At 47.6% G+C, this 17,421-nt stretch overlaps 1 protein-coding gene across 1 annotated transcript in view; it reads left to right on the top strand.

Moving 5' to 3' along the window:
• The window catches only part of RHPN2 (rhophilin Rho GTPase binding protein 2), an 87,188-nt gene that overhangs the window by 38,965 nt on the left and 30,802 nt on the right, over positions 1–17,421 (top strand). The window contains exons 4-6 of the mRNA XM_054673830.2: positions 4,827–4,902; positions 13,739–13,816; positions 14,662–14,786. Coding sequence (XP_054529805.1) covers positions 4,827–4,902; positions 13,739–13,816; positions 14,662–14,786 — 279 coding nt within the window. The remainder of the gene's footprint in view (positions 1–4,826; positions 4,903–13,738; positions 13,817–14,661; positions 14,787–17,421) is intronic.

Here is a 17,421-nt window from a genome sequence, read left to right as displayed (position 1 = left end):
AGATAGCGTTCTAGACTGGGGTGTGGCAGCCCCCACTTTCGGAAGTGAGAGAACCATCAGGTTTGGGGTTGAGTGAGGTGCTAGACTGGAAGGGATGAGCCCATTTGTTGGGAAATACCTGCAGTGTTGGACAAAAGCATTTGTGAGGCCGGGCACGGTGGCTCACTCCCGTAATCCCAACACTTTGGGAGGCTGAGGCGGGTGGATCACCTGAGGTCAGGAGTTCGAGACCAGTCTGGCCAACATGGTGAAACCCCGTCTCTACTAAGAATAAAAAAAAAATAGCCAGGCATGGTGGTGCACACTTGTAATCCTGGCTTCTCAGAGGCTGAGGCAGAATTGCTTGAACCCGGGAGTTGGACGTTTCAGTGAGCCGAGATCACACTACTGTACTCCAGCCCAGCTGACAGAGCAAGACTCTGTCTCAAAACAAACAAACAGACAAAAAAAAACAAATGAAGACAGTATAAAATCTAGTGTAAATATATGTGATGAGCCAAGATAAGTTTAAAATTAGAAGCCTTGGATTTTATAGTTAATTTTCATTAATTCCGCGTAGTCACATTTCATAGACATGCAAACATTAGCAAGATATGTTATTAAATTCAACTGAACAGACATTGAGCAAGGATATTTTAGTGGGTCACCATAACTTTCCTAAGAAATATTAAAGGGACATTGTTAGGACAATACCTTTCCAATGTTGGCTAATTATTTCCTCATTTATTTGCCAAGGAACAAAAAGCATACACAAATACTTTGGGATTAAGGCCAAAGGCCAAATTTGACCCTGTAAGGGGAGGCCACTATGCACACACAGAGATTCTGTGCACTGTACTTACGTTGGACTGCAGTCTGTTTCCTAGCTGGAGGTGATAAACTGAAACAGAAAAATCCAAATTAAAGTAACACACCAGTCTCCTTTTAAGGTTGTATTTCCTTTTTTTTTTTTTTTTTTTTTTTTTTGACACAGAGTCTCCCTGTCTTACCCAGGTTGGAGTGCAGTGGCGCAATCTCAGCTCACTGCAATCTCCATCTCCTGGGTTCAAGCGATTCTTGTGCCTCAGCCACCTGAGTAGCTGGGATTACAGGCGTGCACCATCACACGTGGCTAATTGTGTTTTTTTTGGGTTTTTTTGATTTTTTTTTTTTTTTTTTTAGTAGAGACAGGGTTTCATCATGTTGGCCAGGTTGGTCTTGAACTCCTGTTCTCAAGTAATCTGCCCACCTTGGCCTCCCAAAGTGCTGGGATTACAGATGTGAGCCACTGTGCCTGGCACCTAGGTCAGTTTTGAAGGCACTCTATCGTATCATTCTCCATAACTCAATTTTGGAATCGATTTCTTCAAGGTGAAAGCCAACAACACCATCCCTCAGAATTGCAATACATCTCCAAAAATGGAGATCTAACTATGAAAGAAATGCCCCTCTTGCCTTATGCCTGTAATCCCAGCTCTTCAGGAGGCTGAGGTGGGGGATCGCTTGAGCCCAGGAGTTCAAGGCCAGCCTGGGCAACATAGTGAAACCCCATCTCTACAAAAAATAGGAAAATTAGCCGGGCATGGTGGTGCACACCTGTAGTCTCAGCTACTCAGAAGGCTGAGGTGGGAAGATCACTTGAGCCAGGGAGGTCGAGACTGCAGTAATGGCAACAGAAAAAAGTCCTGTCTCAAAAAACACAAAAACAAAACAAAACCCTAAGCGAAATGCTTCTTTTAAAGGAGAAATAACTTTGAGACAGTTCAGAGAAGGGTTTACGTGCTTTTTCAGTGTGGGCATGAGACTTCTCAAAAAGTAGGTGGGCCCCAGGGGAAACTCAGTCAGAAAATAGCTCCCGGGATTTGGGAACCTTGAGTCACCTATGGAATGTGTGTTTCCTGCTGCTGGTCCTCTGCAGGGCACCGGGGTGGTTTCAGAGCTGGAGGGGAGGCGTCAGTGTGTGAAAGCTCGCTGGCTCTTCCCTTTGTGACACCCCATGCCTGGCTTACCTGTGGGCTCCTGTATGGTTTTTATTGTTTGTTTGTTTTATTTTTTTTTGAGATGGAGTCTCTCTCTGTCACCCAGGCTGGAGTGTAGTGGCACGATCTCGGCTCACCGCAACCTCCGCCTCCCAGGTTCGAGCAATCCTCCTGCCTCAGCCTCCTGAGTAGCTGGGACTACAGGCGCATGCCACCATGCCCAGCTAATTTTTTGTATTTTTAGTAGAGACGGGGTTTCACCATGTTGGCCAGGCTGGTCTCGAACTCCTGACCTCGTGATCCACCCACCTCAGCCTCCCAAAGTGCTGGGATTAGTCATGAGCCACCACACCCGGCCTCCTGTGCAGTTTTGAACGCCCAGTCAGTGCGACAGCTAATGGAAGGTTCTCCCAGCCTATGCTCTGGTGTTCAATTCCAGTGTTTGTCCAAAAGGTTCAGGTTCTGGAGGAGGCGAGATGGGGTCAAAGTTTGGGAATAAATGTTGGCTGTTCCACATTCGCATTTGCTATGCCGAAGAGCAGGGACGTGCAACACAGGGCTTCCCACAGAGTGAACCGAAGGTCTCTGGAGTGGTCCCTGGGCTCTAGAGTGGCCAGTCACTGCCCTGTGTCATTGGGAAGAGGGAGAGCTGTGCAGATTCAACACGGCACCATGCATTTGGGTCCTGCGCTCTTCTGTTTTCTTTTTTTTCTTTTTTTTTTTTTTTTTTTGAGACGGAGTCTCACTCTGTCGCCCAGGCTGGAGTGCAGTGGCACGATCTCGGCTTACTGCAAGCTCTGCCTCCTGGGTTCACACCATTCTCCTGCCTCAGCCTCCCGAGTAGCTGGGACTAAAGGCGCCCGCCACCTTGCCTGGCTAATTTTTTGTATTTTTAGTAGAGACGCGGTTTCACCGTTAGCCAGGATGGTCTCGATCTCCTGACCTCGTAATCCGCCAGCCTCGGCCTCCCAAAGAGCTGGGATTACAGGTGTGAGCCACCATGCCCGGCCCTGTTTTCAAAGTAGATTGTTTCTTTCTTAGCATGGTTGATCTTTTTTTTTTCTTTGTTTTTTTTTTTCCTGAGATGGAGTCTCGCTCTGTTGCCCAGGCCTGGAGTGCAGTGGCGTGATATTGGCCCACTGCTACCTCCACCTCCTGGTTGAAGTGATTCTCCTGCCTCAGCCTCCTGAGTAGCTGGGATTACAGGCACACACCACCATGCCCAGGTAGTTTTTGTATTTTTAGTAGAGATGGGGTTTTACCATGTTGGCCAGGCTGGTCTTGAACTCCTGACCTCAGGTGATCTACCCGTTTCAGCCTCCTAAAGTGATGGGATTATAGGCGTGAGCCACTGCACCTGGCCTGCACTACTGTGTTTTCAAAGTAGACTGTTTCTTTCTTAGCATGGTTGATCTTTACAGTCTTCTAGGAGGTAGGCGGGAAAGAAAGAACCTCATGGTGCAGATGGGAAAACTCAGGGAGGCCAGAAGGCACCTAGAGGGCGCTGTCAGTGCCACATTGGGGCTGGGGTACCCTGGAGCTGGGACTCAGGACACTCGCTCCTCCTCTTCTCGTTGCCTGGACAGCTGCAAACCTGGCTTCCCGCCCTGCGTAGCCTGGAGGAGCCTTCAGCAGGATCCGGCTTTCCATGCCCCCGGATGGGACTCACCTGGCTGTAGCACAGCTACACTGCAGAGCCAGGTTCAGCTTACAGCTGCATTGTCCCCTCGCCCTGCCCAGCCTTCCTGGCCTTCTTGTGGGGCTGGGCTGAGCAGCCCAAGGAGGTCTCCTGTTACAGGTCAGGGAGCTAAATCCCTGTTTGCAAAACACAGCCTGAGCTTCGTTCACTTCCTGCTGGCCCTGCCCCTAGGAATGTAGGCTCAGGGAGCACTCCCCAGGCGACCTGTGGTTGCGGAGTGGTCAGCTGGGGGAGAGGAGGTGGAGGGTGTCTGACCCTGGGCTGGGAGGCAGGTGCACTTCGGTGTCAGATGGGGCTCCTGCCCTGACGGCATCTCCTGTGCCGATGGTGGGACGCCTAGACACTTCCCAAAGAAGAGGCCCCTACGAACCCAGAGTTGCGAATGTGAGGGTATTGGAGAGCTTCCACAGCTGTGGGGCCCGCTGAGGGGGGCAGAGGAGGTGGGGGTGAAGAGCTGACAAAGGAGGCAGCAGGGTGGTGCACCCAGGTGGGAGCAGCAAGTGCACCAGGCACAGACCCTGGCACACAATAGACTCTCAGCACAGCTGCCGAAAGAAGCACTGAGACTGAGCTGGGCTCAGAGGCTCATGCCCGTCATCCCAGCACATTGGGAGGACAAGGTGGGCGGATCGCTTGAGGTCAGAAGACCAGCCTGGCCAACGTGGTCAACATGGCGAAACCCCATTGCTACTAAAAAAGTATACAAAAATTAGCCGGGTGTGGTGTCGTGTGCCTGTAATCCCAGTTACTCGGGGGGCTGAGGCAGGAGAATTGCTTGAACCCGAGAGGCGGAGGCTACAGTGAGCTGAGATTGCGCCATTGCACTCCAGCCTGGGCGACAGAACAAGAGTCTCTAAAAAAAATAATAATAAAATAAAAAAGGAACCATTGAGGCATTGAAACTGGAAGATAAATCAGTGTCAAGATGCCAGGGGCCTGATGTGTTAGGAGGGGTGGTCCAGCAGTCTTAGGGAGCGGGGTCAGTTTTAGAGCAGAGGGTGGGGCATGACCAGAGTCATCCTTATGGAAAATGAGCCTGTCAGCCAGGTGAGTACTGGATGGGGTAAGGAGGGGGCACACACCTGAGCTGGGCTGCTGAGGGCAAGGCCGTGGGGTGCACAGGGGTCCGGTTGGGGGTGTTCATACATACCTTGTTGTGTTCCTCATAGGGAGGCATTTACGATTCCCCTGATTCCTCTTGGCCTGAAGGAAACGAAAGACGTCGACTTTTCAGTCGTCCTCAAGGTAAATCTCAAAGCCATGGGCACCAGACTCAGTGTTTAAAATGGAAATAGGCCATTTGCAGTGGCGCATGCCTGTAGTCCCAGTTACTTGGGAGGCTGAGGCAAGAGGATCGCTTGAGCCCAGGAACTGGAGGCTGCAGTGAGTTGTGATCATACAACTGCACTCCAGCCTGGGCAACAGAATGAGACCCTGTCTCCAAAAAAAAGAAAAAAAATGGAGATAGAGAAAATATGTATCCCTTGCAATGGCCTTAGGCTCAACAGGCAGAGTCAGTTGATATCTACAGAGTGACCTTGAGGCCCTTCTCAGCCAGCTACATGCATAATTTATATGTTTATTCCTGCCATATTTTTGTTGTTGCCTTTGATGGCTTCTGAAGCTCCTCCTGGGTCTTGGACAAGGCAGGTTGGAAACCCAGGAGGGCCATTCCCAAGAGGCCAAGTCAAAGAGGGTCTGTAGTGGACATGCTTTGAAATTTAAAACTTATATCCTCTTTTATTAATAGTGTATTTTTTTCTTAAATCATGTAACCAGTTTAGGTTATGTCTTTAGAAGAATAGCTAAAGTTTTTTCTCTAACATTTTATTATGAAAATTTCCAAACTTTTCAAAAAATTTTAAGAATTTTATAGCAAACCCCTGTGTACTCAGTTCTTCCAAGAACATACTGCCAGCATTGCTTCCTGACATATTTGTCCATCTGTGCATTCTTGTGTCTGTTAGGTTGGTTTGAAGGTAATTGCAGTTTTTCCATTGAAAGTAATGGCTAAAGGCTGGGCACAGTGGCTCACGCCTGTAATCCCAGCACTTTGGGAGGCTGAAGCAGGCGGATCACTTGAGCTCAGGAGTTGAAGACCAGCCTGGCTAAAATGGTAAAACCCCTGTCTCTACTAAATGTACAGAAATTAGCTGGACGTGGTGGTGCACACCTGTAATCCCAGTTACTTGGGAGGCTGAGGCAGGTGAGTCGTTCGAACCTGGAAGGTGGAGGTGGAGGTTGCAGGGAGCCGAGATCACACCACTGCCCTCCAGCCTGGGCGACAGAGTGAGATCCCATCTCAAAAAAAAAAAAAAAAAAATTAGCTGGGCATAGTGGCATATGCCTGTAATCCCAGTTACTTGAGAGGCTGAGGCACGAGAGAATCGCTTGAACCCAGGAGGCAGAGGATGCAGTGAGCTGAGATTGTGCCACTGCACTCTAGCCTGGGCAGCAGTGAAACTGTGTCTCAAAAAAAAAAAAAAAGAGAACGAAAGTAATGGCTATTATCAGTCTGTCTTATTTGTAATGCAATTTCAAAGGAAATCAAAGATGTCAGTTCACTCCCCTTAAATATTTGAATAACCAGAGTCTTTGCTTGTGTGTCCCCCTGCCACATTCTTGGGTATCTGGACTCCTCTCCCATTTGCAGATCCTCATAAGCCCACCTGTGCCTGGCACTGTGCTGGGTGCCAGAGATGCCACAAGCCCTGCCTGCAGGGCCTTTGGGTCAGTGGGGGTTTCAAGTGGGAAGTGGAAGAGGTGCTTCAATGGAGAACACAGGAGAGACCATGCCCCGATGCTGGGGCTGGGAGACCGTCCTGTGCCTGGAATACCCTCCTCTTCCTTCCCTCTTCAACTCCATCAGTTTGAGTTTTTAACCAGTCACCTCCAAATTCCATCAAGGAGGGGAAAGGGGATGAGGTGCAGGGTGGCCCAAGTTTGCGCCATGCAGCCCAGGCATTGGTTATAGGAATTAATCCTAGTATCATGAAAATTGCTTCAAAGAAATATTTTACATTCTTTTTTTTTTTTCTTTTTCTTTATTATTTTGAGACAGAGTCTCACTTTTTCACCCAGGCTGGCATGCAGTGGCATGATCTCGGCTCACTGCAACCCCTGCCTCCTGGGCTCAGGTGATCCTCCCACTTCAGCCTCCTGAGTAGCTGGTACTATAGGCGTGTGCCACCGTGCCTGGCTAATTGTTGCATTTTTCTTTCTTTCTTTCTTTTTTATTGAGATGGAGTTTAGCTCTCGTTGCCCAGGCTAGAGTGCAATGGCGTGATCTCGGCTCACCGCAACCTTCACCTCCCAGGTTCAAGCGATTCTCCTGCCTCAGCCTTACGAGTAGCTGGGATTACAGGCATGTGCCACCATGCCTGGCTAATTATGTATTTTTAGCAGAGACGGGGTTTCTCCATGTTGGTCAGGTGGGTCTCAAACTCCTGACCACAGGTGATCCACCTGCCTTGGCCTTCCAAAGTGCTGGGATTACAGGCGTGAGCCACCATGCCTAGCTAATTTTTGTATTTTTCGTAGAGACAGAGTTTCCCACTGTTGCCCAGGCTGGTCTCAAACTCCTGGGTTCAAGCAGTCCTCCTGCCTTGGCCTCCCAAAGTGCTGGGATTATAGGCATGAGCCACTGTGCCTGGCTTATTTTACTTTCCATGATAATCCTCTTAATTGGCTCATCTTGGACTACTTTTAGTTTAGAAAAGAAAACATCTTATGACATTTTGACTATTACTATTTTTTTCTTTCTTTCTTTTTGTTTTTTTTTTTTTTTTGAGCTGGAGTTTCGCTCTTGTTGCCCAGGCTGGAGGGCAATGACGGCATCTCGGCTCACTGCAACCTCCACCTCCCAGGTTCAAGCGATTCTCCTGCCTCAGCCTCCTGAGTAGGTGGGATTACAGGCACCCGCCATCATGCCTGGCTAATTTGTATTTTTAGTAGAGATGGGTTTTCACTATGTTGGTCAGGCTGGTCTCAAACTCGATCCACCCGCCTCGGCCTCCCAAAGTGCTGGGATTACAGGTGTGAGCCGCCGCTCCTGGCCAACTACTACTTTTAAAAGCAATTGGTTAATACTTTGGAAGCACTTGACGTTCATTCTCAGAGACAGTGAGTTGTTTGACATAAATAGAGGCCTTTTTGACTGCTGCCTTGTTTAAATCCTGTGAGTTTGGGGTTTATTTTGGAATTGGAGAAGGGAAGTTGGTATTCTGAGTGTTTCAGGACTCAAGTTTACCGGAAAGTTTGTATTCTGGGTAGAAAGCAATGAAAACAATTCGGGAATTGCAGCTTTATGCCACACTGCCACAGCCTGCCTGAACTTTTACCTGAGACTTATGCCCAGATGCAATGGCTCATGCCTATAATCTTAGCACTTTGGGAGGCTGAGGCAGGAGGACAGCTTGAGGCCAGGAGTTCGAGACCAGCCTGGGCAACAGAATGAGACCTTGTCTCTCTCTCTCTCTCTCTCTTTTTTTTTTTTGAGACACAGTCTCACTCTGTTGCCCAGGCTGGAGTGCAATGGTGCGATCTCAGCTCACTGCAACCTCCACCTTCTGGGTTCAAGCGATTCTCCTTCCTCAGCCTCCTGAGTAGCTGGGACTACAGGCACGCACCACTACGGCCAACTAATTTTTGTGTGTATATATATATTTTTTTGAGATGAAGCCTCGCTCTGTTGCCCAGGCTAGAGTGCAGTGGCGTGATCTCGGCTCACTGCAACCTCCACCTCCTGGGTTCAAGCAGTTCTGTGCCTCAGCCTCCTGAGTAGCTGGGGTTTCAGGCACCCACTACCACGCCCGGCTAATTTTTGTATTTTTAGTAGAGACGGGGTTTCACCATCCTGGCCAGGCTGATCTTGAACTCCTGACCTCATGATCCACCTGCCTCAGGCTCTCAAAGTGCTGGGATTAGAGGCATGAGCCACCGTGCCAGGCTAATTTTTGTATTTTTAGTAGAGACAGGGTTTCACCATGTTGGCCAGGCTGATCTCGAACTCCTGACCTCAGGTGATCCGCCCACCTCAGCCTTCCAAAGTGCTGGGATTACAGGCGTCAACCACCATGGCCAGTCATCTCTCTCTCTTTTTTTTTTTTTTTTAAGAGATGGGTTCTCCTCACTATGATGCCCAGGCTGGTCTTGAACTCTCCTGGCCCCAAGCGATCTTCCTGCTTCCACCTCCAGTAAAAGTGCTGAGATTATAGACGTGAGCTACCACACCCAGCCCCATCTCTATTTTTATTTAAAATATATGTGTAATGTGTATATATATAAATGCAAAAATAGATGTGACTTGCCACTGGTCTGTGGGACTCAAAACAATCCACATGTCTAGAAATGTCTGTTGCTGCTGTTGTAGAAGTTTCTTTACGATTTAATTTGTCTATTGCTTGGTGCTGTGCTACAAGAATGTAAGCATTTTTTTTTTGAGATGGAGTTTCACTCTTGTTGCCCAGGCTGGAGTCCAATGGCATGATCTCAGCTCACTGCAACCTCTGCCTCCTGGGTTCAAGCGGTTCTCCTGCTTCATTCTCCCAAGTAGCTGGGATTACAGGCATGTGCCACCACACCTGGCTAATTTTTATTAGTAGAGACGTGGTTTCACCATGTTGGCCAGGCTGGTCTTGAACTCATGACCTCAGATGATCCACCCGCCTCAGCCTCCCAAAGTGCTGGGATTACAGGTGTGAGCCACTGCATCCGGCCAAGAATGCAAGCATTTTAAAGGAAGAATCTCTTGGAGACACTTAGGAATTTTATAGGCATTTTTAAGGAGTCAACTGGGTCATGTTCTGAATTCCACATTAAAGCAAATGAAAATATTCACATGTTGTGGACATGGCCAACTGCCATTCGGCACAGGCTTCCAACCATGTCATTTTAGCCTAAAAGAGACTCTACAAATGTCAGTCATATGAAAATGAGAATGTTTGACGGGCTTTCTGTTGTATTTTTTCCCTTCCATATTTGGTAGAAACGCAGGTACTGCAGAAGTGGTTCAGCAGACTGAATTAGGGCAGTTCCATTTCAAATCTGACTTGTGTGTCCGTGTGATGTTTTATAATCAGTGAAGCTTCACAGTGTGATTTTGTTTTATTTTATTTTATGTATCTATTTATTTAGAGAGGGAGTCTCACTCTGTTGCCCAGGCTAGAGTGCAGTGGCGCAATCTTGGCTCACTGCAACCTTTGCCTCCCAGGTTCAAGTGATTCTCCTGCTTCAGCCTCCTGAGTACCTAGGATTACAGGCACCCACCACCACACCCAGCTAATTTTTATATTTTTAGTAGAGACAGGGTTTCACCATGTTGGCCAGGCTGTTCTCGAACTCCTGACCTCAAGTGATCCACCCGCCTCGGCTTCCCAAAGTGTTGGGATTACAGGCGTGAGCCACCGCAGCTGGGCGATTTTGTTTTATTTTAAAGAAATAGGGCCAGACACAGTGGCTCACACCTTTAGTCCCAGCTACTTGGGAGGTTGAGGTGGATTGCTTGAGCCCAAGAGGTCGAGGCTGCCGTCAGCTATGATTGAGCCCCTGCACTCCATCCTGGAAAACAGAATGATAACTTGTCTCATTAAAAAAAAAAAAAATTTCGAATCAATGAAAGAAAATGAAGTAACATCTGTTCTTCAGTAAAGTTTAACAGTTTTCTGCTTAATTATATTAATTTTATCCCTAGAAATGTACTTTTGTTGCTATTGTGAAAGGTATTATTTCTCTGTTAGGTTTTGTTTGTTTGTTTGTTTGTTTGTTTTTGAGACAGAGTCTCACTGTGTTGCCCAGGCTGGAGTACAGTGGTACAATCTTGGCTCACTGCAACCTCTGCCCCCCAGGTCCAAGTGATTCTCCTGCCTCAGCCTCCTGGGTAGCTGGGATTACAGGCACCTGCCACCATACCCAGCTAATTTTTTGTATTTTTAGTAGAGACAGGGTTTCACCTTGTTGGCCAGGCTGGTCTCAAACTCCTGACCTCAAATGATCCGCCCACCTCAGCCTTGAAAACTGCTGGGATTACAGATGTGAGCCACCACACCTGGCTGCCTGTTAAGTTTTTCTAATTGGTTATTGCTTGTATAAGAAAGGAAGAATATTGACTTTTCTTTTTTACTATTGACTTTCATGTGTTAACTTCTTTGCCACTTTATTGAATTCTTATTTAGTAATGTTTCAGTTGATGCTATTGGGTTTTATAAACATGCTGTTATGTTGCAAAAAATTATTTTGATTGTTTCTTTCTAATACTTTATGTCTCTTATTTTTCTTAATGTGTGGGCTACAGTATGTTTGGAATTAGGCTAACTAATAACAGTGATGGTAGAAATTCTCATTTTGTCCCTAATGTTCACAGTGGGTTTCAGTTAGGATTTTTTTTTTTTTGAGACGAAGTCTCGCTCTGTCATTCAAGCTGGAGTGCAATGGCTCAATCTCAGCTCACTGCAACCTCTGCCTCCTGGGCTCAAGCTATTCTCCTGCCTCAGCCTCCTGAGTAGCTGGGATTACAGGCACCTGCCAGCATGCCTGGCTAATTTTTGTATTTTTTAGTAGAGACGGGGTTTCACCACGCTGGCTAGGCTGGTCTTGAACTCTTGGCCTCAAGTGATCCACCTGCCTTGGCCTCCCAAAGTGCTGAGATTACAGGTGTGAGCTACTGTGCCTGGCCAGTTAGATAATTGTTTTATCCCACTAAGTACGTTAATCTACCCTAGTTTACTAAGTTTCAAATTCAGGATCACATATAAAATTTAATCAAAATCCTCTTTGACTTTCATAAGATTGGAGTGCAGTGACGTGATCATGACTCACTGCAGCCTCAACCTCCTGGGCTCAAGTGATCCTCCTCCTGCCTCAGCACGCCTGGCTAATTTTTTATTATTTGTAGAGATGGGGTTTCACTGTGTTGTCCATGCTGGTCTCAAACTCCTGGTCTCAAGTGATTCTCCCACCTTGGCCTCCCAAAGTGCTGGGATCACAGGCATGAGTTACTACACCTGACCCCTTTTAACCACCATGCCCAGCTATTTTATTTTTTTATTTTTTAAATTTTTAATAGAGTCGGGGTTTCACCATGTTGGCCAGGCTGGTCTGGAACACCTGACCTCAAGTGATCTACCTACCTCAGCCTCCCAAAGCACTGGGATTACAGGTGTGAGCCACCATACCCAGCCCATGGCCAAGTTTAAAGAAAAGAGGCATAGTCAGCTGGGTGCAGTGGCTCATGCCTGTAATCCCAACACTTTGGGAAGCTGAGGTGGGAGGATCACCTGAGGCCAGGAGTCCGAGACCAGCCTAGCCAACATAGGAAGACTCTGTCTTTATGAAAAATAACAATATTAGCTGAGTGTGGTGGTGCACACCTATAGTCCCCTCTACTGGAGAGGCTGAAGTGGGAGGATGACTTGAGCCCGGGAGTTCAAGGCTGCAGTGAGCTATGATTGCACCATTGCACTCCACCCTGGACGACAGAGCAAGACCCTCATCTCTTAAAAAAAGAAAAAGAAGGCACAGCAAAGTTGTGTATTTAGTACAAATCCATTTTTGTAAGACAAGTGTTTGTCTGTGTGTCTGTACGTTGAACACACAAAAACAGGAAGAGCTTTAATGTAGAAGTTGTGTAAAGAGGTTACTCACAGTCACTTGGGAAGACATAATTGAGCGATCTATGTGATCACCTTTCTTGCAGCTTGGGGGAGCCAGCACTTGTAGGGGCGGGGGTGGGGCGACAGGGCAAAACCCCATCTCTATTAAAAAATACAAAAATGAAATTAGCTTGTGGCACGTGCCTGTGGTCCCAGCTACTTGGGAGGCTGAAGTAGGAGGATTGCTTGAGCCTGGAGAAGTTGAGGCTGCAGTGAGCCGTGATCGCACCACTGCACTCCAGCCGAGGCAACAAAGTGAGACCCTGCCTCAAAGATAAAATAAAATAAAATAAAGTAAAATAAAATAAAATGCCTTTATAACATGGTTAAGGGTCTTCTTGGCAAAGGAAACCTGTATCTGGAGACTGTTATTGACAGTCCTACCCTCAGGGTCTGTGCTGGGAAACTTGTCCAGGTCCTGAGGGAGGCCCAGAATTGCAAGTCTGAGCCCCTGAATAGCTGCAGTGTTTGCAGTATAGTTGAATGTATAGGCCATAGACTGGTCTCGAACTCCTGGGCTCAAGTGATTTACCTGCCTGGTCTTCACAAAGTGCTGGGATTACAGACGTGAGCCACGATGCGCAGACACAAAGACATTTTTAAGCAAAAAATTAACTTCAACTCTCACTTTTACTGAAGCAGCACAACATTTAAAAACATAGGCGTGTGTTGCAGTGGCTCACACCTGTAATCCCAGCACTTTGGGAGGCTGAGGCAGATGGATTGCTTGAGCCCAGGAGTTTGAGACCAGCCTGGGCAATGTGGTGAAACCCCATCTCTACTAAAAATACAAAAATTAGCTGCGCATGTTGGCACATGCCTGTAATCCCAGCTACTTGGGAGGCTGAGGCACGAGAATCACTTGAGCCTGGGAGGTGGTGGTTGCAGTGAGCCGAGATCGCAAGATTGCACTCTAGCCTGGGCAACAGGAGTGAAACTCTGTTTTTTGTTTTGTTTTGTTTTGTTTTTTTAAAAAAAACTATGGCCGGGCACGGTGGCTGACATCTGTAATCCCAGCACTTTGGGAGGGCGAGGTGGGGGGATCACCTGAGGTCAGAAGTTTGAGACCAGCCTGACCAACATGGTGAAACTCTGTCTCTACTAAAAATACAACAATTAGCCAGACATTGTGGTGGGCACCTGTAATCCCAGCTCCTTGAGAGGCTGAGGAAGGAGAATTGTGTGAACCCAGGAGGCAGAGGTTGCAGTGAGCCGAGATTGTGCCACTGCACTCCAGCCTGGGCTACAAAGAGAGACTCTGTATTAAAAAAACTACATAAATTAAGAAAATAAATTCCCCTACTTTGAAAATCACTATAAGTTTTTCTTTATTCTGCCTTTTTAAAAATGGGTTCACAATTGACATATTACTATTATGCACACATATGGTTTTCAGCCACACTTTATAACATCTGACCTCATTTTACTTCAAGGATTTTATCCTGGAACATTACAGTGAAGATGGCTATTTATATGAAGATGAAATTGCAGATCTTATGGATCTGAGACAAGTAAGTTTTTGTGTGCAGCAGAGAGGGGAGGGTGGCTTTTCCGAGTCTTCAGGGAACCCCATTATTGCATGCTTGTGGTCTTAACAGAATCGCGGGTGGATAGAGGTGATGGTTGGGGGGTGCTGGAATCATCCATTCCACTTGCTGCATAAGAAAACCGTAGAAGGAGGCCAGGCGCGGTGGTTCATGCCTGTGTAATCCCAGCACTTTGGGGTGTGGAGGTGGGTGGATCACCTGAGGTCAGGAGTTCCAGACCATCCTGGCCAACATGGTGAAACCCTGTCTCTACTAAAAATACAAAAATTAGCTGGGCGTGGTGGTGCATGCTGGTAATTCCAGCACTTTGGGAGGCTGAAGCGGGTGGATCACCTGAGGTCAGAAGTTTGAGACCAGACTGGCCAACATGGCAAAACCCTGTTTCTACTAAAAATACAAAAACAAGCCAGGCATGGTGCTACACGCCTGTAATCCCAGCTACTCGGGAGGCTGAGGCAGGAGAATCACTTGAACCTGGTAGGTGGAAGTTACAGTGAGCCAAGATCGCACCACTGCACTCCAGCTTGGGTGGGTGACAGAGCAAGACTCTGTCTCAAAAAAAAAAAAAAAAAAAAGAAGGAAAACCATAGAAGGGGAGAGCCCTGCCTCAGGGCTCGGACTGGATTCCAGGATTTCTGACTTCTCCCAGATTCTTTCCACCCCTCCCAGAGTTTATGATGCCAGCAGCGAGGTCATCATACTGCAGAAATAGTTACAGGCACCTGCTGGTATGTGCAGGGCACCTTCTGGGAAGGGCCGTCAGCTGTGTCCTCCTCTGCTCATGCCCTCTTGGGTTCTTTTCCTCGCAGGCTTGTCGGACGCCTAGCCGGGATGAGGCCGGGGTGGAACTGCTGATGACATACTTCATCCAGCTGGGCTTTGTCGAGAGTCGATTCTTCCCGCCCACACGGCAGATGGGACTCCTGTTCACCTGGTAGGTGCTTGAGGTCTGCGCTGGCGCTTCACGTGTTATGGCAGCCACAATTTTGGAGCCTCAGCATCACAGACGCCCCTCTGCGGGTGCCCCTGTGCACCTCAGCCCCCTTTCCTATCTTGCATTTATCCGGGGAAGTCTCGAAAGATGTCAATACATTGGTATTTATTTATGAAGGTGATCCGAGGGGAGATGGCTCCAACAGACTGTGGCCTCTTGCTTCTCAGAACAAGCGAGCCAAGGAGAAGAGACATTTTTCTTGCTCGTTGTATCACTGGGGAAGCACGGGGGCTCTGAAGTGGAATTAGCCAGAAGCGAGATTCTTATCTCAGATTGGACAGGGGCATGCATGTGTATGTGTGAGTGAGAGAGAGAGAGAGAAAATCAGGTCTTATCCAGTGAGACAAAAGCACCAAACAGAAATAGATCAGGTTTCTTTTGAAATGGGGTCTCACTGTGTTGCCCAGGCTAGTCTTGAATTCCTAGGCTCAGGTGATATTTCTGCCTCAGCCTCCTGAGTAGCTGGGACTATAGGCATGAGCTACTCACTCAGCTTAGATCAGATTTAAAAAAAGGAAGTAGAGCATTTGATTCTTCTCCACAATTGGTATTTTCAGACAAGATCAGGCACGTCAGGGTGGTATGGCCGTAGACCCAATTGGTATTTTCAAAGGTTAGTATAGTTTAAATACTTGGGAGGCCGGGTACAGTGGCTCACACCTGTAATGCCAACACTTTGGGAGGCCGAGGCAGGCAGATCACTTGAGCCCAGGAGTTTGAGACCAGCCTGGACAATGTGGCAAAACCCCATATCTACAAACAATACAAAAATTTGCTGGGTATGATGGTATGCACCTGTTAGTCCCAGCTACTTGTGAGGCTGAGGCAGGAGAATCACTTGAGCCCGGGAGGCGGAGGTTGCAGTGAACCGAGATCACACCACCGTAGTCCAGCCTGGGTGTTAGGAGTGAAACCCTGTTTCAAACAAGAAAAAAAAAGGCTGGGCGTGGTAGTTCACACCTGTAATCCCAGCACTTTGGGAGGCTAAGGCAGGCAGATCACGAGGTCAGGAGTTCGAGACCAGCCTGTCCAATATGGTGAAACCCTGCTTCTAGTAAAAAGTACAAAAATTAGCAAGGCATAGTTGCGCGTGCCTTGTAGTCGCAGCTACTTGGGAGGCTGAGACAGGAGAATCGCTTGAACCCGGGAGGCAGAGGTTGCAATAAGCCAAGATCACACCACTGCACTCCAGCCTGGGTGACAGAGTGAGACTCTGTGTCAAAAAAAAAAAAAAACAACCTAAAAAAAAGTACTTTGGAGATGCTGCACCCCTTCTCTGAGTGTTGTTAGGAGTGTCAGTGAAAGGAGAACACATCCTAGAAGGTCAGGGGCATATCAGAATTCAATGTTTCTACAGCTGATGGGTGGCTACTAATGCCTTCCTCATGGAAAGCAAAGGAAAGGGGGATGACTTTTCCTAACAATGCACCAGGCTGTCTGCATAGCCGAAAAGGCGAAAGGTGGTTTCTCCTTAGTCATGAATTAGGGAGAAGCTGTCTGCACACCCCCTGGTTCATGAGTAAACTTTAAAACAAGTCCTAGGACCAGGTGCGGTGGCTCACGCCGGTAATCCTAGCACTTTGGGAGGCCGAGGTGGGTGGATCACCTGAGGTCAGGAGTTCGAGACCATCCTGACCAACACGGCGAAACCCTGTCTCTACTAAAAATACAAAAATTAGCTGGGCATGGTAGTGGGTGCCTGTAATCCCAGCTACTTGGGAGGTTGAGGCAGGAGAATTACTTGAATCTGGGAAGTGGAGGCTGCAGTGAGCTGAGATGGCGCCACTGCAGTCTAGCCTGGGCGAAAGAGCAAAACTCTGTCTCAAAAAATAAAAAATAAAAAAAATAAAAATAAAACAAGTCCTAGGCTGGGTGTGGTGGCTCATATCTGTAATCCCAGCAGGTTGGGAGGCCAAGGTGGGTGGATCGCTTGAGCCCAGGAGTTTGAGACCAGTCTAGGCAACATAGTGAGACCCTATCTCTACAAAACAATTAGAGAAAATTTGCCGGTCATGGGTGGTGCATGCCTGTAGTCCCACCTACTTGGGAGGCTCAGATGGGAGGATCTCTTAAGCCCAGGAGGTTGAGGCTGCAGTGAGTCATGATCATGCCACCGCACTCCAGCCTAGGCAACAGAGTGAGACTTTGTCTGAAAAAATAAAAAGTAAAACAAATTAAAACAAATCCTGAGTTTTTAGATTTCAGAAAGAATTATGAGGGGTTAGTAATTGCCATATTTCATTTAGGAGAAGCCATACCGCCTTGGCCTCCCAAAGTGCTGGGATTACTGGCATGAGCCACCGCTCCCAGCCCATTTTTTTAATTTTATAATTGAAGAACTTACTGACACATCATTATCACCCAGAGTCCATAGTTTCCATTAGGGTTCATTCTTGCACTTGTGTATTCTGTGGCTTTTGGCCAACATAGAATGACAGTGATCCACCTTTGCAGTGTCATACAGAAGAGTTTCACTACTGGAAAAATCCTCTGTGCTCCCCCTCCCTCCCTCCCCCTAAGTCCTGGCAACCCCTGATCTTTCTTCTGTCTCCAGGGTTTTGGCTTTTCAGAATGT

Source organism: Pan troglodytes, chromosome 20 (genome assembly GCF_028858775.2).
Source record: "Pan troglodytes isolate AG18354 chromosome 20, NHGRI_mPanTro3-v2.0_pri, whole genome shotgun sequence".
Classification (NCBI taxonomy): domain Eukaryota; kingdom Metazoa; phylum Chordata; class Mammalia; order Primates; family Hominidae; genus Pan; species Pan troglodytes.
This window is presented reverse-complemented; position numbering and strand designations above follow the sequence as displayed.